The sequence below is a fragment of the Saccostrea cucullata genome, unplaced genomic scaffold (genome assembly GCF_032062105.1).
Source record: "Saccostrea cucullata isolate Sc308-1 unplaced genomic scaffold, CSIRO_AGI_Scuc_v1 ctg8144, whole genome shotgun sequence".
NCBI lineage: Eukaryota > Metazoa > Mollusca > Bivalvia > Ostreida > Ostreidae > Saccostrea > Saccostrea cuccullata.
In genome coordinates, this window is record NW_026926537.1 from 1 (window position 1) to 22,260 (window position 22,260).

Sequence of the window (22,260 nt, forward strand, 5' to 3'; positions counted from 1 at the left end):
CGAGTTGTACATTAGATGAGACCGTGTAAATCGAGATCATCTGTCGGAATAGGTTTTTGCATGAAAAAGATCCATCAAATTGACCAAGACATCCAAGAATCAGAGTCGTTTATTAAGGCGATGGTAAATGGAACTTGGTGTAATTTACTGTTAAACTCTGGGGCAACTCTTTCTATTTTATTACATCAGCTGTATGATAAAATAAACAAAACCGGGAAAACTTCACTTTCACCTCTTACTGTGCAAGGGAAAGGATTATTCTATATCAAACCCTGTTCTCAAGAATTTGAAACCCAGGCAGTAATAGCTAACATTAAAGCAGATGGTATTATTTGATTATATTTCTTACAAACAAACCAAATTGAATGTCTTGTCGACGTTTGTAAGACCAAGATGCATATTCATTCGGTGATAAAAAGCGCTTTGTGCTTAAAATGGTTTGATTCAATGAGAGAAAGCTTGTTCTACATACGAACAATTTGTAAAACGAGACATTCGCAAATAATTTGATATTTACAATATACCCTTAAGAAGAATGTGGAGTGACTTTTTCGTTTTATTATACCATTATATTAACACTGAAATGTATTTGTATTTTTCCGTTTATCCGATCATGACAAGGAGCAAAGCGGTAGTGACCAATCGATAGGGATGTTTACTCTGTCATGGCACCTGATCCCACGTCTGTTTTATAGGCCATGCAGTGTTTGCTGTAATTCCAAAATGTGTTGTTCCAATGAACTACTCAGTTTGATTACTGTTCGTTATCTTTCATAGAAGAACGTTGATCAACATCTAAATACAATGCCTATATCACTTGATATTTTAGACACAAAGTCTTCTGAATCATAAAAACATAAATAGAACATATCAAATACAATATAAGAATTTTAGAAATGTCAAATTTGAACATAATAGGGCTTTTAAAACTGAAACGAATCGAATAGACACGAATGAAAATGAATTAAGATTCATCAATGTAATCCATCAATTCAGCAAACATATGAGAATAGTTGCAAAAAGATTCGATTTTTTGACGCAGCACAATCAGAAAAACCTAATATATCTTTATTTACCTTTTGAGCTTTCATTTATTTCCAATAAATCAAAATTTAAATCATTGAAAAATTTCCCTTTAAGAAAATGTATGCCTTGAAAAGTTTATTTTATCTTAACATGATCAGGTATAGGTTTTGCTTTTTTGTGGGCATTTCAGGTAAGATATTTTGATATTTACTGTTTTGATCTAGTTTATAGACTTTTTTCTTTTTGGTTGTGTGCTTTATTAATAAGCTGATACTAATCAGGTTTTATTTTGCGACTAGCAATACATTTTTTGAAACTTTAATGTCATTTATTTTATGCACTGTAATGAAGGATTTGGAGATAACGAACAGAATCAATCTCAAACTCCATAAAACAATACAAAATAAGAACAGAGCAAACGCGGATCCCGAAACATCTAGAGATGGAATCAGGTGCCATGGAGGAGTGAGCATCCCCTGCCGACCGGTCCCCCCCGCCGTGTGCTCCTTGTCATGATCAGGGAATAACGGAAAAAATCCGTCGTCAATTCAGTGTATAAATAATGGACTAACAATTGGTATTAAAAACGTCAGTCATCATTTGACTTAATGATAAATTGTATTTGCTGACAAGGTCATTGTATCGACCATAGAACTTACGAAATGGTGACTTTAAACGAGACTGCTGATATTCTTGTTAATCAACTTGCTTGTCAAAAATTTACCTCGTTTTAGAAATAGTTCATACGTAGAGCATGCTCTTGCGTATCGAAGCAACTGAGATATATATACTCCGTATGCAGGTGATAAAGGTGTATTGCTGCATAAGTAATGGAAGTTGACGATAGAAAAGTTAAAGTCATCACGTTTATCATATAGCTTTGTTGTTAGATTACCATTAGTGTCTTTTTCAAGTAAAATATCCAAGTATGAAACGAAAGTTGAGTTAGGTACACGTAGGTATACGAGGGGTTATCAAAAAGTTCATGGACTGAGGCTATAAAATTAGTTACTATGTAGTATGTGCTTTCAAAATTTATAGAGAACAGAAAACAACCAAAAATAAAGAAATGTTGAAACATTTAGCCTGATACGTTCATTATTTGCCAAATTATCATACACTTTTTGGATGAGATTCCCTGGAGCTGAGTTACGATTTAAACCCGCCTTGTTTATATGACTTTACAATGTCATGAACAGTGGCCTTCAATGAATATAATATTCCAAATGGATTAATATATTGGGAGTGATCCACGCTTGATTGTGCCGGCAAATTTTGCTTTTGGAAGTTCAATATACAACACATTGATTTTTCACACCTTGACTGCAAATCGGCTTTAACTGTGTATCCCTTTTCTCTCTGAATCTATTTTGACATTAAAAGACAAGTACTCTGGATGCATATTATTTATCTCTAGCCAGTTTCAAAATATTTTAGATCTATACCATTTTTTTTTTCAGGGGCAAAACTTTATAGAATGTTGGAAACGGAAACCCCTCCCCCCTGTTGACGTCATTTTCAAGGCCTCATTTGTTTGGACATTCCGTGTAAAATTTACGATAAAATTTCATAGAACTTCCAGAATGCAGTGAAAATTATATATTTTATGGAACAATTTTGTCCCAACACATACCTGAATTAACGGGATATTTGCATGTCAAATGAGCATATCAGAAGAGTTTTCTCAGTTACATATAGGTCGCCAAAAACGTCGTTTCGAGGTTGCGCTGCCTGGACATACCATTGATTACAAAAACATTACTTATTTATTAAAATATGAAATTCATGATTTATGGTTTATTCTTTAGATAGAAAAGATGATGCTAACTAGATGTTTTAAAATTCGCTGATGTACCTAAAGCATTTTTGATTTTATGACGCTAGTCCACGAACTTTTTGATAACCTCTCGTATATAAAAACATTGATTTGGAGAATTGATGTTTTCGCTTTTAAGGAATGCCCATACATCGATTGTACAAAGCACTTTCCACTCTCAATGTCAAACATTTTATAAAAACACAGACACAAAATCATTAATGCCTTAACTGACATAAAGTTTCATTTTCATTTCTATTCTTTTTAAGAAATTACCAATTTTACACTAGTATTTAAGTTTAACTCAATTTTGCAAAGAATAATCGTAAAACGTGATATCCCAAAAAAGGGGTAGACATATTTGTCCAAAAATCTGTTTTGCTAAATTAATGTGGTGAAGCATAATAAGGTATGTGTTTTGGTTAATCTTAGATATAATTTTAAAGAAAAAAAATGTCATTTAAATAGTTAGATTTTTGACAATTATTTCTTTAAAAAAGGATACTTTCTGATTTTTTTTTTATGAAAGACGTAGTCAAATTCAACATCGATTTATTACTGAATCTCAGTGAAAATTTTGAATATTAATGTTTATAAGTTTAAAAAAAATTGTGATTTTTGGTGCATAACTAAATAAAATATGAGACCATACTTCTTTATTTAAATTTTGGCTGTTGAATTTTGAGAGGTATGTACCGGGTAATCTAAAACATGTTGCATGATAATAAGCCTGCAAAAACTCATCTTTTATGGCTGTTTTACTAGTTTTTAAGTTCTCTAATGTATTAAAACTTTTAACTTACATGTATTAAGTTGACAGATTTTTTTAAAAGTGCGGACCACCCTTAAAAGAATTAATATTTGCTGCTATTTTAACCGTTTATGTGTATCATGGCAATTAAAAGCAAACATTTGACACAAATGCGTATCTTTGACTATAAGAATGTGATTGCAATCTGGCAAAAATCAACCGTGTTAGCACAATTCGTCTAGTGTTCAATATGGGTTTGATATCCGATCTTGTATGACGTTTCCTTTTTTGAATGATATGCATCAAAGGCGACCTTTCGTAACGTAAATTGATTTTGTGGATTCAAGTGTTGGAGGTTTTATTTAAGCAAATGTGCTTTGAACTGTTTAATTTTTTACGTTTAAGACACATTTTAATTATAATTGTAGGTCTTGGATTTATTTTAAGCAGTGCGATAGATTTGCACACCCAGTTGTATTTTCATCGTGTAAAACATGGGGTCGTCAATGAACTTCTGTCCTTACAACATGAACAAATGGTAGCACGATCCCTGCTTGACTGTTCAAGAGCATGTGCTAGAAGCGACATATGTTTTTCGATTGTCTTTAACTCTGAAGATTCTTGCTCTCTTACTATCGTGGGGTATATATGAAAATCTTTCGAACCCAGAATTGTCAGAAGAGATTGAGGTATATACAAGGAGTAAGTATTTAACTTTTTTTGTTTTTATTTCTTTGCATGTATTAAATTAATTATTATGCCAAAATAATATGCATTTAAATTTTGTAGTCAAGTATATATATATATATATATATAAGAGTTAAAGACACATTAAGTGTATAAAGTTATAAAAAAAAGACAAACGTATTCACATTGTCTTTGCATTCGTTTTCTCTTTACTTCTGACACTTACGACACTTAAGTTGAACGGAGGTTATTAGGCATTTTGTGTCCATGCAAAGATGTACTTTGCGGAAGTATGTGCACTTTTCACGAAACCATGAAATTGTCAATTTAGACATATCATTTAAAGTTTAAAAGAATCAACATAAACACATAATGTACTTTTTTTTCATTTTTAGCAAGTCGTCCATGCTCAGAAATAGGATACCTTGACCTGAGTTCAAGTGGAACATGTTTTAAAGTATTGAGTGCCAAGAAAACACAACCAGACGCTATGAGAGAATGTACAAAAGATGGCGGATATCTAGTTCAGCTCAGAACTGCAGAGAAGCTTAATATGGTTCATAATGTTATAAAGGACATGCCAGGTGAATTATAGCTTATTCCATTTTGTGCGGTTGAGTGTAAAATATCTGCTGGCAAATATACACAATATATATTTTAAAATACTTTAAATCTTATAATAATAGCTGATGCTCACAAAGAGCAATATTTTATTCGACACCAACGTTCAATAGATAAGGCTACATTGGAAAAAAATATTGATAGTGAAAATCTGTTCTGGAAATTAAGTTTTCATCTTCTAATTGACTTGTTTAGATGCATTCTGATTTTTTAAAACCTTTAAAAGCTCATACAATATTTCTTGTTTCCTTTTTCTGAAAACAAATTAATAATCATGTTTAATATCTTATAAAACAATTCCAAACTTTGCATGTACATGTTCAATTAGAATTCTTTTTTTTTTTTTACATATTAATAATGTTTTTTTGATATACACACATACATATATTTACATTGCAGCTTTGTAGATACAAACTTAACTGCCCATTTTTTCCCAAACATTAACTTGAATGAGGTTCATTCTAAGGATTTTGTATCTTACGGGTAAATCAAATGGCACAATGCTAACAAGAGGCCCATGGACCATAACTCTCACCGGAGCCACGTTGCAGTTGTGCATCAGTTTTTCCCCGCCCAAATATACGTCCCCATACTTATCTAAATTTTTGATCGTCATTTATGGCCGCACCTGGGAAATGAATCGAACAAAATTTAATCTTCACTAATGAAGGAAGCTTCATTATCCCATTTACCCAGTGATGTTTTGTACCAACTTTGGTAAAAATTAGTCAAGTTGTTCTTGAGACGACGTTGAAAAAACTGAGAAGTTTACAGACTGAAGTACGGACGGACGAAGGACAACGGATGATCAGAAAAGCTTACTAGAGCTTTTAGCTCAGTGCGCTAAAAAAAGAACCACTAAATAAAACATGAAACTATTGATAAGGCATAATAAATTAAAATTAGACAATACAGGAACTAATAAATCATACTCGGTATTACCAAGGCCTTTATTAACAACTTAGCTTAGCATGATGGATAGCCAAAAACGAAGCAAAATTATTTTTGTCTAGGAATTTGGTCAATAACTTTGGTTTTTTCAATAATAAATGTTTTGTAGTTAACTAAAGTTTGAAATTTAAAAAAAATCTCTGAAATAATTGATTATAACATTATTGTTTATATAATTAATGTATATTATAAAAATTATAGATTTCGGATTCTATATCGACGGAAGTGATGCAATACAAGAAGACGTCTGGGTACTATCAGATGGAAGTCCCTTCTTCATGAATTGGAACCCAAGAGAGCCTGATGCTAGATTCAAAATGTCGGAACAGTGTCTGCTTTTGCAACCAGATGGAACCTATAATGATATGAACTGTACTTGGCCGTTTCCATTCATTTGTGAAAAGCAAGCAATGCCTTATTTGTAAATAAAAAATATATTTTTTTTATTATTTAGAGCAAATAACAACTTTAACATTACATTTATCCTTTACAATATCTTAACATATTTTGAAAAAAGGTATTTACATATTGGAAGATCGGTTAACTGGACGATACTCCGACTGAGTACTCGGAAACTCTGAAAATCTCCCCCCCCCCGCTTATTTTGTTATACCCCCCGCTTGAAATGTGGGAGGGTATATAGTAATCGGTATGTCTGTCCGTCCATCCGTCTGTTACGCTTTGGGGTACCCATCTCTTATCGGCAACTCCTCTCATATTACTGATGGAAATTTAATGAAACTTTCACAGAATCTTTATTACATATTGCCATTGTGCACCTTCTATGTTACTTTTTGATCTAACATATATTTTAGATTTTGCAGACCAAAACATGGATACTGCCATTATATTCATTATACTCATATTATTTAGTGAGCTCATTGCTCAAAGTACCTCAGAGCTAGTTTTAAATAAAGACCTTCTTTAAAAAATTCAGCGCTCATGAAAGACTTTCACAGGTAGATGGTGACGTCTCTGTATGAGATAAAAATTGTCTCGAATGGGACTTACAGCAACATACAACCAATCAATCAATCAATCATTCAATCAATCAATCAATCTTTCAAAATTATCTTTTAAATAGAATTTTTAATAAAAATCTTTAAATAACTCGTAATAGATTTACTACATGAAATACTTATATTAGAGCCCATTGGCCAAATGTTGAACTGAGCATTTATTTAATGCTCAATTTAACAAAATTGATGCAGATATTTTGTGTAAATTAATATCATAGAATTATTGTGGCTTCTAATCTGGTTTTATAGCTAAATATGAAGGAGAGCGAATTTAAGGATATCCGATCCTCAGCCAGAAAAAATAACTTCAAAAATTCATATTTAATTTGAAATGCATCAAAATGCAGCTTGAAAATCAAATTTTTTCATGCAAGAATTTTCATTATATTCATCTTTACAAGATTCAGGGTATTTTGAAGTCTTAGAAAAGGTCTTATAAAAGTTGACATTTGTACCCTATAAAAGGAAAAGAATATATATAGGTTTAAAGAAATAAGATTTTCTTGAATCCAGTCTTATATACCAATGTTTCATAATATATGTCACATAATCTGAATATCGAGCATGACACCAAAACTACCAAAACACCATTTGTAAGCATATTGATCTAAAAATATGATGTTGCAATGTATCGGGAAAATTATAATATAACATGAAGTAACGGATGATATAATCAGTGATGTCATAATTTCAGCTGTTCTTAAGATGGAGTAAAACTTGCAGCAAAAAATTGGTTAACTTTTATTATAAGAAAGATATCCTAAATATCGTACAGGGTGCGATGATGAAAAATATCCAGAACAGAAATTGCTGTCTAGTTTTCATAAATTAAGAATAATTAGAGAGTTTGAACTAATTATAATGTAAAGATTAAAGACATTAAATTCCTGCCCCTGTAATGTTTAAGTGCAAACGTTTATGATAAACAGAACCGAGCAGTTTGTTTATATTTGCTAATGCTGAACTCTGAATGCTTTAGACATTAATTGCTTTAATCTTTAACTCCATCGCCTCACTGGTCAAATGTTTATACTTTCCCAGGATATCATATTAACTCTGCTATTTTGTATCTTTGTTTATCTATGTATGAATTAGTAATAGATTTGCATCCAAAGCCAAATCATGTGTTGTTCTTACTAGCAACATTACATTGGCGACGAGGATATAAAGTTGTACATAGTGTTTGAGCGGTTATTAATTTTGACTGAGAAATATCAATAATGGCTACTGGATTTCCTCCATTTCCGAAGTTTGATGTCTCAGATCAAAGTTCAATAGGACAGCGTTGGAAAAAATGGATCCAGCGATTTGAAAATTTCGTCCTTGCTATGGGAATTACTAGGAATGATCGCAAAAGGGCAATGCTCTTACACTATGGAGGAGACGAAGTTTACAACATCTTCGATACTCTTGCAGACACCGGTGGACCAAATGACTATGATGCAGCTAAGACAAAACTGACGGAGCACTTCAACCCAAAGAAAAACCTTGAATTCGAAATATACAAATTTAGACAAGCTAAAAAACGATCAGGTGAAATAATGGATTCCTATCATAAAAGACTGTGGCAATTGGCAGAAAACTGTGAGTTCGAAGTTGTAGATAAGGAAATAAAATCACAAATTATTCAGGGATGTGAGTCAAGTCGTCTTAGACGCAAAGCGCTGCGTGAACCTGACTTAACTCTCCAACAAAATCTAGATTCAGCGAGAGCCATGGAAGTCTCACAACTCCAAGCCTCCGGTATGGAAGACCATAAGAGTCAAGACGTACATCTAAATGCTGCAAACAGGAAAGTGAATTCGTCTAAACAAAGGAAACAAAGAGAACCTACAAGTAAGTGTCGCAATTGTGGAAAGGAATGGCCACATAAAGATAGACCGTGCCCAGCAAAGGACAAAGCGTGTAACAAATGCAAGAAAATCGGACATTTTGCAAAGCAGTGTAGGTCTGGCCAGAAACAGGATACAAGAAATTTCAACCGCACACCCAAATCAAAGAAACCTGGTGTAAACAATTTGGATAATGGCAGTAGTGATGAAGAATATGCTTTTGGATTACAAATATGTGCAACAAAATCTTTGCCTATCGCAAATGTCAAAATAAATGGGATTAAAGTTGACATGCTGGTGGATTCCGGAGCAAGTGTTACTGTCATGGATGAGTCGACGTTTGAAAGAGTAAGTCGCAAGAAACCAATTAAATTGTCAAAATCAAATGCTAAAGTTCATGCTTACGGAACGAAAGCGGCGTTACCAATAAGAGGTAAATTTCGAGCTGAAATAGAATCTAAACTCAGGATTATCGACACTGAAATTCTTGTGGTGAAGAGTGCAAGTGGATGCTTACTTAGCTGCGCTGACGCACAAAAACTTGGACTCATTTCGATTACAATAAATGCTGTAGACCAAAATGAACGTACTGACCAATCCAGTATACTAATGAGATTTGCTGATCGATTTGAGGGGATAGGAAAGCTGAAAGACTTTCAGGTGAAACTTCACATTGACGAAACAGTGAAGCCTGTTGCGCAACCACATCGCAGAATTCCGTTTCACCGACGAAAGGAATTAGAACAAGAGCTAAAGAAACTGGAAGAAATGGACATCATAGAAAAAGTTGATGGACCGACTCCGTGGGTGTCACCAATTTTAGTAGCTCCAAAACCTAAAAATCCTGACCAAGTGAGAGTTTGTATTGACATGAGAAGAGCTAACAAAGCCATACTGAGAGAACGCCATGTCATGCCTACAATCGATGAACTTGTCACTGATTTGAATGAAGCTAAGATATTCTCAAAACTGGACCTAAACAAAGGCTATCACCAACTTGAGTTAGCACCAGAATCGAGATATATCACAACATTTTCATCACATGTTGGACTGTTTCGCTACAAAAGACTTATTTTCGGAGTAAATTCGGCAGCTGAAGTTTTCCAGGCGGTCATCCAACAAACCATTGAAGGAATACCTGGAACACGCAATATAAGTGATGATATTATTGTGTATGGCAAGTCCCAGGAGGAACACGACAATTCGCTACAGTTGCTCTTAACTCGACTGCGGGAACGAAATCTAACGCTCAACAAAGATAGGTGTGAGTTCAACAAAAGAAAGCTTGTATTCTTTGGATTTTTTTTCTCTGAAAATGGGATATCAGCTGACCCCAAGAAAGTTGAGGCAATCAAACATGCATAAAATCCCAAGAATGCATCTGAAATGCGCAGTTTCCTTGGCATGGCTAATTACTGTGCACGATTCATCGAGGACTTCGACACAATATCACAACCTCTATGAGAACTGACCAAAAAGAAACAACGATGGGAATGGACTTGGGAAAAGAAACATGAACAGGCGATGCAGAATATCAAGGACGCTTTGACCAGTAGTGCAGTTATATCTTATTTTGACCCTTCAAGGCGAACAGAAGTCATTGTTGACGCAAGTCCCGTCGGACTAGGAGCTATCCTTACTCAAATTGATGGAAATGGCGACCGGAGAGTTATTTCCTATGGAAGTAAAACGCTTTCTCCAGTGGAACAACGATACTCTCAGACAGAACGAGAAGGCCTTGCAATTGTCTGGAGTTGCGAACATTTTCACCTTTATCTTCTTGGAAACACATTTGAACTTGTGACAGATCATAAACCATTGGAATTAATATTTGGAAACCCTGCATCAAAACCACCTGCCAGAATTGAGAGATGGGCATTGAGACTACAGCCGTATGATTTCCACATAAAGTATAAACCTGGAAAGTTCAACCCAAGTGACTATATCTCACGTCACCCAATTCGTCAAGGAAATGATAAATCATTCTCTGTTGAAAATTGCATCAATTTTGTAGTCCAGACAAACATCCCGAAATCAATGACTCTGGATGAAATTCAGAAAGCTTCTGACAACGATGTACTGATACGAGATATTCGAGATGCAGTGAGGAGTGGATCATGGACTGTTTTCAAGAAATCAACAAGACCAGACTGGCAATCTGTCTATAAGTTGAAGGATGAATTGACTGTTTCAGATACCGGGATAGTTCTCCGAAAAGACAGACTGTTTGTTCCACACTCACTCAGAAAACACGTTATAAATTTAGCACACGAAGGACATCAAGGTATCGTAAAAACGAAGTCGTTGCTAAGGGAAAAAGTTTGGTTTCCGGGCATTGATAAACAAGTTGAGTCGACACTAAAGAACTGTTTACCTTGCCAAGTTACGACAGAAACAAAACATCTCGAGCCATTGAAGATGTCACCTTCACCAAGTGGACCCTGGACTGAATTGTCAATGGATTTTTGTGGACCATTTCCCTCGGGAGATTATCTCATGGTTGTTATGGATGAGTACTCCAGATATCCGATTGTGGATTTTCTTAAGTCTACGTCAGCAAAAGCTGTTATTCCTAAGTTAGACAAAATATTTGCGGAATTTGGAATACCAAAAGTTCTGAAAACTGACAACGGACCTCCGTTTAATGGAACAGAATTTCGCCAGTATTCGGAATACTTAGGACTTTCTCACAGAAAGATTACTCCTTTATGGCCTAAAGCAAATGCAGAATCCGAAAGATTCATGAGAACAATTGAGAAAACAATCAAAGCAGCTAATGTGGAAAATAAAAGTTGGAAACAAGAAATTTTTACATTTTTAAGGAACTACAGGGCTACACCACATTGTACTACAAAAATATCGCCATTTGAAGCTCTATTCAGCCGGAAAATCAGGACCAAGATGGATGTAGACGTTCTTAACGAAAACAAAGGAGGAAAATACGAAATCCACACGGAAATGAAAGAAAATGACATTAATGCTAAATTAAAAATGAAACAACATGCTGATCACTATTCTCGGGCAAAGGAAATAGATTTAGAAGTAGGAGACAACGTTTTGGTAAAACAACCAAAATCAAATAAACTGTCAACCCCGTATGAACCAAAACCACTTAAAATTTTAAAAACTAAAGGTACCATGGTCACCGCCGGTAATGATGAGAAGACAATTACAAGAAACGCGTCGCACTTCAAAAAGTTAGACGATAAGGCAGATCAGGATGAGGAACTCGAAGTTGACGAAATACCCGTGAAGACAGATAACTCCACGAGTGAGTTACCGAGCCGTCCTAAGAGAGAAATCCGCGCACCTAAAAGACTTATTGAAGAAATGTAAACTATAATATAATCGTTACGCGTGTGTATTGTGAACCTAGTGAATTAGTGACCAGAACAGTGTATTAATGGAAATACTAGCTGTAACTGTTTATATCTACTTAGACTTAGACAATAAGTGTTGTGTCTGTGTATCTTTATCTTTATTTTGATTCCTATTTTAATTCATTGGGATTTAATTCTATTTCAAACAAAAGGAGGGATGTAATGTTTAAGTGCAAACGTTTATGATAAACAGAACCGAGCAGTTTGTTTATATTTGCTAATGCTGAACTCTGAATGCTTTAGACATTAATTGCTTTAATCTTTAACTCCATCGCCTCACTGGTCAAATGTTTATACTTTCCCAGGATATCATATTAACTCTGCTATTTTGTATCTTTGTTTATCTATGTATGAATTAGTAATAGATTTGCATCCAAAGCGAAATCATGTGTTGTTCTTACTAGCAACATTACACCCCCTTCCAAAAAAAAGAAGAGATGAGAACTAGGTCAAAGTGAAGTCAATGATTGAGAAAACTCATGAAAGTCAGATCTGAGTCTAGGGAGATGGATTGGAACGATGTCAGTAAGTGTATCAAGTGTACTAGAAAAATTTAAATTTTAATTGAGTGTCTGCATACAAGATTTCAATAAAGCCAATTGACGTTCATATTCGGTTAAAGTTTGCAAGATTGATTGAAAGGAAGAGTGAAAAAACTAGACATCAATATACACGCTAGTTCTGAAACGACACATTATTTAGATGCAACTTTGAATAAAAAAAAAAATAGATATGCAATTTGGGGGCTCTAAAAAGCCAGATAGAAAATAAGAAATGTCTCAAATATCCTATGAAACTTAAAAAACAGTGGTCATGAATTTCTGAGCACGAGTTTCTTAAGTTATTTAGGACAAGTACTTTGAAAACACAGTTGGAAAATGACATTTTAGAATTTGTTGCCATAGTAGCTGAAATAGAGAATGCTGGATACTTTTTACTCAAAATAATAACTTTGAATGTTTGCTGATTAAAATGTCATAAATAAAATGTATATTTAGCATTTGTTAAAATTTATCTATCTGTCTTTTGATGTGTGTCATATATTGTGAAACACCCTGTATGATTAGTTGAAATATATTGAGATAAAGAGCAGTATCCAAGCTCTCAAGTCCATTAAACAATATAAATTTTGAAGAAGAGCAAACAAGGACCTCCAACACATCAGGGATTGGATCAGGTGCCACGGAGGATTAAAAATCCCCCACCTACCGGTCACACCTGCTGTGTGCTCCTTCGGAAAATTCCATCGACAATTCAGTGTGTAAATATCTAGTTAGATATCGCTTTTGAGAATGCATGCATTATGTCAGGTTTAGAGAGCTACATGTGGCCTAATTTTGGCATATAAGTGATAAGATATAAAATCATATTTCAGATGCTGCAATGTTAATTATATAATAGTGTTGCATTATGCATGTACTATGCCTAAATAGTAGGCAGGGTTTGACACATGCCCGTGATGGTGCACTCGCCGGCGGCATCGTGCACTATGTGTAAAACCCTGCCTACTATTTAGGCATAGTACATGCATAATGCAACACTAATGTTATTATTATGCTGACTGTTATAATAATTTATGCGGCAATTTGACTTTTCCTTAAAAAAAATATCGGTGCTAACACGATGCATTTGCAAGAACTCATTCCAAATCTTCATGTTTAAATTGGTTACATGCTTAGTGTTTTTGGGCATAAGGTTATTTTCTCTAAATAAGTCAAGATTTTCTGTCCCAAAGCGACTCATCTTTATTTTCTGTTTTGTTAGTACGACTGATTTGTTTGCAGTCGTCAATTCTCATTGAAAGTTTTCTTTCACTTCCTTTAATCAAGCGTTATATAAAAAAGCACTTTAATGGCTCTATGACATCAGTTCATCTAACGATCTGTGTGTAATTAGTTTGAAACTTTGTTGTACAAATTTATACAAGGTTCCTAAGAATAATATAAATGTTTTCAAATAATATTTGTCTATTTTCTCCTTATTGTGTCAGTTGTATAAATTTATATAAAGTTTATATATTTGATAAAATTCCATCAATCATTGATCGTATCTGTGGCGTAATCGATAAGGCATCGGACTGACAAACTTATGGTCGTGAGTTCGATTCCCGACGTGAGCAATAAAGAATTTTATTCAGTAAATAAATCCGTGCACCATTTCTGCAAAGTATGTTTACGCTATATAAATCCTAAGAACACTATGCGAGAATAGTATAGGGTATGGGTTATATAGAGACAAACTGACAGGAAGCATAATAATTACTGTAACGGCAGAGATGTGCGGTTATGGATCGGCCCTCTCGTAGATAAAATAAGGTTTACTTAGGTTTTAACTGATGAAGTTTATTTTACAACAAAAATACGGGTATTCCCGCCGCAGTGTCACAAGATCCCAAACTTCACCGTGAAACTGTAACAATAACAATTACACAGAATCAATACATAGAATACTAATTACAGCTAGATTGAATATGCAAAATACACATACAAAAATAACTCATTTACCTCCTTGTGCCTTATTCTCGCAAGGATGTGAGGGCTAGTCGCACCATGTGCTTGCCACCATGAACATAAAAATAACGTGAATGATACAAGATACAAGATTACCTCATTGTACAAAAGAGTTCCAACTACGGTAGCATGTGCGGGCGTAACATGGCTCCCCAAATTAGTGAATAACTAATTTTAACATATATACAATCATATAACTACTACAACGTCTATAAGGGGACACTCTAGATCCTACGATGGCTCCTCGGTGGGGTCTTCCCCGGTCTCGTTCTCTAGCAACAAGACTAACTTATGAACAGGTCTCTCCAGTGTAGAAAGCTGACCGTTCCTTTTGCCGTTCATGTCCAGTCCAAACTGCTGTCTCCGATAGCTAACTTTACACTCCGGACAAATCCATCCTCACTTGCATATGTCTCTATGACACGGCCAAGATGCCATTGATTTCGTGGTAAGTTATCATCCTTCACTAACACAACATCTCCTGTCTTGATATTCCGTCTGGGCGAGGACCACTTTGTACGCGTCTGGAGGGTCTGAAGGAATTCCTTTCTCCAACGTATCCAGAATTCATTGGCCAAGTATTGTATGCGGCGCCATCTCTTACGGCAATACAAATCAGGCTTCTGGAACTCACCAGGTGGTGGTAAGACAACCTTAGACTTCATGGTCAGAAGGTGGTTCGGTGTGATAGGTTCAGGTGCAAATGGATCATGCAAGTTCGAAATGGAAAGTGGGCGACTGTTGACAATAGCCATAGTCTCACAGAAAAAGGTTCTAAGAGCCTCATCGTCTAACTGCGCACTAAAATCCTGTAAGAGGGAAGAAAGCACATTGCGAACTGTCCTGATCTGCCTTTCCCAAATTCCGCCCATATGACTCGCTGATGGAACGTTCATTTTGAAATGGATATAATCACATCCGTCAGCTGTGAGAAACTGCTTCAAACGACTATCATCTAATTCTTCCAAAGATTCTCTGAGTTCTCTCTCAGCCCCGACAAAGTTTGTGCCTCTATCTGATCTCAGTTGTCTTACTGGTCCACGTATCGCTAGAAATCTGCGCAGAGCGTTGATAAATGAACTAGTGTCGAGAGAGTTTGCAGTTTCTAGATGCACGGCTCTCGAAGACATACATGTAAAGAGAACTCCATATCTCTTCAACTCTCTTCTCCCTTCTTTGATGTAGAATGGTCCAAAAAAGTCTACACCACTGTATGTAAAGGGTGCCTCTGCTGCAAGTCTGTCAGCAGGTAGGTCGCTCATTTTCTGATCCTGTGTTTGGCTGCGACGTTTACGACATTTCACACATCTCGAAATGACACTATACACAGCAGAACTGCAGCCAATAATCCAATAACCATTTGATCTTATCTCATTCGTGGTAATACTTCGTCCTTGGTGTCTGCTGCGTTCATGAAAGTGTCTGATGATAAGCCTTGTAATATGTGACTTCCTTGGTAGAATGATTGGATGCTTAACATAAGACGTATATTCTCCCTTCCGCAAACGACCTCCGACTCGCAAAACATCATTATCATCCAGAAATGGGTCAAGTCGGTAAAGAGAGGATGTCTTTCGAACGGATTTCTTCCTGTTAACTTCCTCACATTCCTTGGTGCTGTTAAGAAGTTTCAATTCTTCACTAAAAGCCTCTTTCTGAACTAATCTGACAATAGTCAATTCTGCTTTCTCTAATAATGCTACTGGCAATCCTTGCTCCTTGCAAAGCACTGCATCTGTTCCCTTCTGACAAGCGTCCTTCTTAAGTAATGACTTGAACTGAAAACAGTTCGCTATGAGTCTCTTTGCCTGGGTCCAATCAGAAAAACATTCCAAATGGATGGTCTGTCAATGATTCATATTCAGTAGGTTCCACCTTTGTCTCAAACACCTGGCAACGCTTAACCTCTGGGTCATCGTCGGATATAGTTGGCTTGCTGACAGGCTGACCAGTAAATGGTAAATTGGACTCCCATAGAAACTTGGGTCCTCTGAACCATTCTTTCCTCTTTCGTAACTCATCAGCTGTAACACCACGTGATGCCATGTCTGCTGGATTCTCTGCTGAACTGATATAGTTCCACTGATATGGTTCTGTGTGATCACGAATCTGTTGAAGTCTGTTAGCAACAAAAACATGAAATCGTCGGGAATCATTGGCAATGTATCCAAGAACAACAGTGCTTTCTGTCCAGAACCATTCGACAACATTGCTAATTTCAAGCTCTTCTAGAAGTTGGGAGCTGACCTTAACAGAAACGAGCGCAGCAGTAAGTTCCTAACGAGGTACGGTTACTGGCTTGAGTGGCGTGACCCTGGATTTTGCCATAACTAAAGAGCAGTGTACTTGCTGCTTGTCATCGATGAGACGAAGATATGAGCACTGGCCATACCCAATAGTGCTCGCATCTGAGAAATGGTGTAGCTCAGCTACAACAACATCTCCAAAGTTCTCGGGTTTTAGACATCTCTTGATTTCCAAGGAACCAAGCTGCTCAAGATCATTTCTCCAACATCTCCATCTTGGCCTCAAGTTCTCTGGAAGAGGGCTATCCCAATCTGTCTGGTTTCTACACATTTCCTGCAAGATTTGTTTCCCAACTAGGACGAAAGGTGCTATGAATCCAAGGGGGTCAAATACGGAACTCAAGGTCGACAAAACCCCTCGTCTAGTAAGAGGACGGTCTCTCAGTGTAATCTTGAACTGAAATGCGTCTGTCTGAATACACCACTGTATACCTAAAGTTCTTTCCATGGGAAGCTTGTCATGGTGTATGTCAATATCTGCTAGTCCCTTTGCTCTTTCTTCAACTGGAATGCTCTCCAAAACTTCCTTTGAGTTTGAGAGGAACTTGTGTAACTTCAAACCACTTCTGCTGCACAACTCTTTGCTTCTCTCTATGATGCTAATGGCTTCCTCTGGAGTAGCTACCGACTTCAGTCCGTCGTCAACATAGAAGTCTCGTTTGATGAAGTTCCCAACATCAGACCCAAACTGAAGCTCTCCGTCTGTGGCAGCTTGTCTCAAGCCAAAGTTGGCGCATCCTGGAGAAGATACTGCTCCAAATAGATGTACAGTCATTCTATAAGTAGTAGGATCCTTATTGAAATTGCCATCATCCCACCACAAGAATCGTAGGTAATTTCTATGTTCAACATTCACCTTGAACTGATGAAACATCTGCTCAATATCACAAACAAAGGCCACTGGCTCTTTGCGAAATCTACACAAAACTCCAAAAAGCATATTCATCATGTCAGGTCCTTGCAGCAAATGGTCATTCAATGACTGCCCCATATACCTTGCACTGCAATCGAAGACTACACGCAGCTTTCCTGGTTTTTGCGGATGATATACACCATGATGTGGGATATACCACTCCTGACCACTATCCACACCAATTTCCGTCTTCGGTACTCTTTCCGCAAAACCATTTGATATCAGCTCTTTCATAAAGGAAACGTAATGCTCGCTATACTTTGCGTCTTTCTCAAGTCGTTTCCGCAAGCCTTGAAGTCGCTGAAATGCCATGTCTCTATTATTGCTCAGGTATGGCATTGCTTCTCGGAAAGGCAGTGGCATTTCATAATGTCCATCACACTTATGAATCCCCTTTTCCATGATATCCAGAAATTTTCTGTCTTCGTAGGAAACATGTTTTGAACTGCTAAAGTTCTCACTAAAATCCACTTCAAGCATCCTAACTACCTCTTCAGGGTTGATTACTTCCTTTATCTTGTTCCTTACTGAAAATACAACATGGTCTTGCCTTGATGCTTCAGATGTACACAATTCTGTAGGCACGTCGCACGCAACAATACGATGACTAATTCCTATGGGATCCTCTTCCCATTCCGTTGAACTGTCATTCTCCATTATGCCTACTACACTCCATCCCAAGTCAGTGCGTTGACCATAAGGTCCGTCTTCGGATGGAACGATAACATCTCTAGGCGTCAAGGCCTTCACACAGTTGTAACCAATAAGTAATCCAACTTCGCAATCAGTCAGCGGTAGGAGTTCATCTGCAATAGCCTCCAAATGAGGCCACCTTCTCGCAACTTCCGGTGTCGGGATATGGGATCTGTTGGCAGGCATGATAGCTCTTGTATAAGTCTCCGGTAATCTTATCCTGTGTTCACTATTGAAGCCACGTACAACAAGTCCTCCAATCTTACAACTATCTATGGCCTTGTTCTCTGCATACATAGTAGATAGCATGAGCTTCACAGGTCTACCTGTAAGTCCAAGGGCCCTTGAAGTCTTCTCCAGAATAAAGGTTGTATCTGATTGCGTGTCAAGTAGCGCATACACTAACCTCTCTCTTTCTGGGTTCTCTTTATGTGACACATAAACTGGAAGTATCATGGTACTTTTACTAGATGCTCCGGAGTGATTCATAAGTGTTGTTCCTGACGAATTTTCCTTTGGCACTGCTGCCTTATCCACCTCCTCTGTAACCTGGTGCTGTTCTCGTCTATGGATGTCCCCGTGTAAAGATGAGGGGTGAAACTTGGAACAAGTTTTGCATCTTTTCCTCTGACGACACTTCCTTGATAGATGACCCGAATGTAAACACCCAAAACACAGACCTTTCTGCTTTGCGTACTGTTTTCTTCCTTCCAGACTCTTCGCTAAGAACTGTTTACAGTCATCTAGTTCATGATTCCCTTCACACAAAACACAGTTTCTCCCTCTGTCACTTCTATTTGCTACGTTCACATTTGCGGGCTGATTCTCGTCAACGTCTGTCAGGAAAGATCGTTTTCCATAGTCAGCTGCACCTCGCTGTCGTACCCTGACATCAGGTCGTGGTTTACTCGGCTCTGATTGGGTGAGTTCAGACTTCTTTACAGACTCTATGGAGGTAATAGGGTCTGTCGCAATCTTGGCTTCTTTCACGATAAATTCCATGAAATTCTTGAATGGTGGAAATTCCATTCTTTCTTCTCTATACTGTGTGGCGATCCTACCCCATCTTGTCACAAGCCAGTCTGGAAGTTTGCTCAGCAGTCTTCTGTTCTCTCTGTCATCATTGAGAATGTTCAAGCTTCCAATACTCTGCATGGCCGTATAACACTGCTTGAGAAAATCACCAAATCGCTGCAGTCCAACACCATCTCTCGAGCTTATCTTTGTCCATTTATCCAGTTTGTCACGGAATGCATTGGCAACAATGAATGGGTTACCATATCTTTGGTCTAGCAGTCCTTTAGCCTCCTCATACGCATCATCTGTTGATAACAGAAAATAGTTCTCTATGACATCTTTCACTGGCCCACCCAGATACTTTTTCAAATAATGTATCCTCTCTGAATCTGGAATCTGACGCTGCTCAATGAGTGTTTGAAATGATGCCTTCCAACTTGGGTACTTCAACGGATCTCCTAGGAAAATGGTAGGTTCCGGAGGGGGTAAACGACTAAGACTCACTTGCTTCGCTAGTGAAGTAGCCAGATCTAATAAGCCCTGCTCTATGTGTTTGTCATCTTTACTAACGGGTGTAGGATTGCTAAGTGACTGCAAGTCTATGTTGCTTAAGGGTACTCTTGAGGCAGTACTAGTGTCGACGTATTCCTGTTGTGTGTGAGGAGTAAATACTGGGGGAATGAGGTTCCTATGCAAAATAGGTGGTACATCCGATACTGGTTCTATCTTGACCTTCGCTTCTGATGGCCTAACCTGAGTATCAATGAACCTTTTCACACGTTCCTTGGAGTCAAGCTCTGGAATCGAATGTTTAAATTCACTGTACGAGAATGGTTCATTACCTTCCAAACTCTCAAGTGCTTCTAACTTAGCCTGCGCTATATCAAGCTCCTTTTGGGTTCTGATCCTTTCAAGGTCTGCCTTGCGTTTTGCTTCTTCATCAATGTACATCAGTTTTGTCTTCAGCGCTGCTGCCTCCATGACTGTATCTACTGACTTCCTGGAACCTCTGGAGGTATTGGAAACCCTCGTTGACCTTGATGTACGACTGCTGTGCGATCTACCTGAAATCCTGGAGACAGAGTCAAACTCTATTTCTCTCAAGCAATTTGTAATGTCTCTCATTAATGTGTGATTATCTCCTAGAATAATCTCGATCCTCCCCTGGTATTGATCAACTAAATTTCTGTACTTCTCGTCTTCTTCATTTGTTAGCATTTGTTTCAATCTTTCAAGGATTTCATTCAGACTAGTCGTAATACTAATAAGAACGTCTCTTTCTTGTCTGATAGTAGAGGTATCCTTCGAATCCGAAATAAGAACTTCAATAGAAGCTGCGCACTTCCGCCATTTTGTAGCTTTGAGCTTAAAGTTTGAGCATATCTGATCAACTTGCCATTCCAAACCTTTCATAGTCATCTTGCGCTCACGCATATTTAATGTATTGCTTTGACTTGCTTGTCCGGAGTCCTTAGACGTTTCCTCAGAAGTTGTTTTAACATTTTCCTTGTCGTTACCTGTGTTGTTGTCTTCCTTTGTTTCAGGGGGGATAGATGAAAGTGCATCTGTATAGGACATCTCTTCATTCGACATGTTTGTAACACAGTTAGGGGGTATAAACTTAGATACAATACAATGTTACCTACTGACTATGTGATAAAATATTGCAATAAAATATCAGAACCTTCCCCTAGCACACAAGGTAAATACATGCACATGTATACATATTAAATACAAATCAACATTTGCAACAAGAGTCAATACAGTTCCAATCTAGAGCACAGTCTTGATAATTGTTCATATGCACAGATATAATAAATACCTAGCACTAATCAATGGCATTAATCAATTAATAGCACACTGTTTACTAACACACAGTCACAAATATGTTATGTATAGTAATGCTAAAATTGTCACTTTATAACGCAAACGTGTCACCATACAATTTTCACACAGTTAATGTCATCAACATAAATCGCAAATTATGTTCCGTTCACAGTTACACATCATCACAGAAACATCATGTATCGCAAATATTGTGAAGTCAGAAGGTAGTGGCGTCTTTAAGCTTCCATAGGTCACACTCACCGTTTTACCCTGGAAAGGAGTTTCACTGTAACGGCAGAGATGTGCGGTTATGGATCGGCCCTCTCGTAGATAAAATAAGGTTTACTTAGGTTTTAACTGATGAAGTTTAATTCAAAACAAAAATACGGGTATTCCCGCCGCAGTGTCACAAGATACCAAACTTCACCGTGAAACTGTAACAATAACAATTACACAGAATCAATACATAGAAAACTAATTACAGCTAGATCGAATATGCAAAATACACATACAAAAATAACTCATTTACCTCCTTGTGCCTTATTCTCGCAAGGATGTGAGGGCTAAGTCGCACCATGTGCTTGCCGCCATGAACATAAAAATAACGCAAATGATACAAGATTACCTCATTGTACAAAAGAGTTCCAACTACGGTAGCATGTGCGGGCGTGTTATTATAGACCAAATTAAATTTGCCCTGTATGTGAAATAGTTCACTAGCCTGTTAAATCTAAAATGTATATCTTTAATGGTTGTTTATGTCAAACAACAGGATACTTTTTTTCTGGTCTTGAGGATCACGCAGCAGATATGATAGGTCGATAGGGGATGCTTACTCTTCTATGACACTAGATTCTATGATATTGTGTTTCCTCTGCTCCAGATTTATATTGTTCCAATGGACTTTGTTC

At 37.0% G+C, this 22,260-nt stretch overlaps 3 protein-coding genes across 3 annotated transcripts; 1 reads left to right on the forward strand and 2 right to left on the reverse strand.

Moving 5' to 3' along the window:
- Nucleotides 1-8,091: 8,091 nt before the first annotated feature.
- Nucleotides 8,092-10,068, forward strand: LOC134271970 (uncharacterized protein K02A2.6-like). The gene has a single exon (XM_062754206.1). The coding sequence runs from the start codon at nt 8,092-8,094 to the stop codon at nt 10,066-10,068; it is 1,977 nt and encodes a 658-aa protein (XP_062610190.1).
- A 4,863-nt stretch (nt 10,069-14,931) lies between these two features.
- On the reverse strand, nt 14,932-16,803 carry LOC134271971 (uncharacterized). Its single transcript, XM_062754207.1, has 2 exons — nt 16,543-16,803; nt 14,932-16,437 (listed from the first exon to the last, which is right to left on the reverse strand). The coding sequence occupies exons 1-2, from the start codon at nt 16,801-16,803 to the stop codon at nt 14,932-14,934; spliced, it is 1,767 nt and encodes a 588-aa protein (XP_062610191.1).
- Nucleotides 16,498-22,013, reverse strand: LOC134271972 (uncharacterized). Its single transcript, XM_062754208.1, has 2 exons — nt 21,879-22,013; nt 16,498-21,783 (listed from the first exon to the last, which is right to left on the reverse strand). Exon 2 carries the CDS (start codon nt 21,113-21,115, stop codon nt 16,871-16,873), a length of 4,245 nt encoding a protein of 1,414 aa, XP_062610192.1. The 5' UTR covers nt 21,116-21,783; nt 21,879-22,013; the 3' UTR covers nt 16,498-16,870.
- Nucleotides 22,014-22,260: the final 247 nt, after the last annotated feature.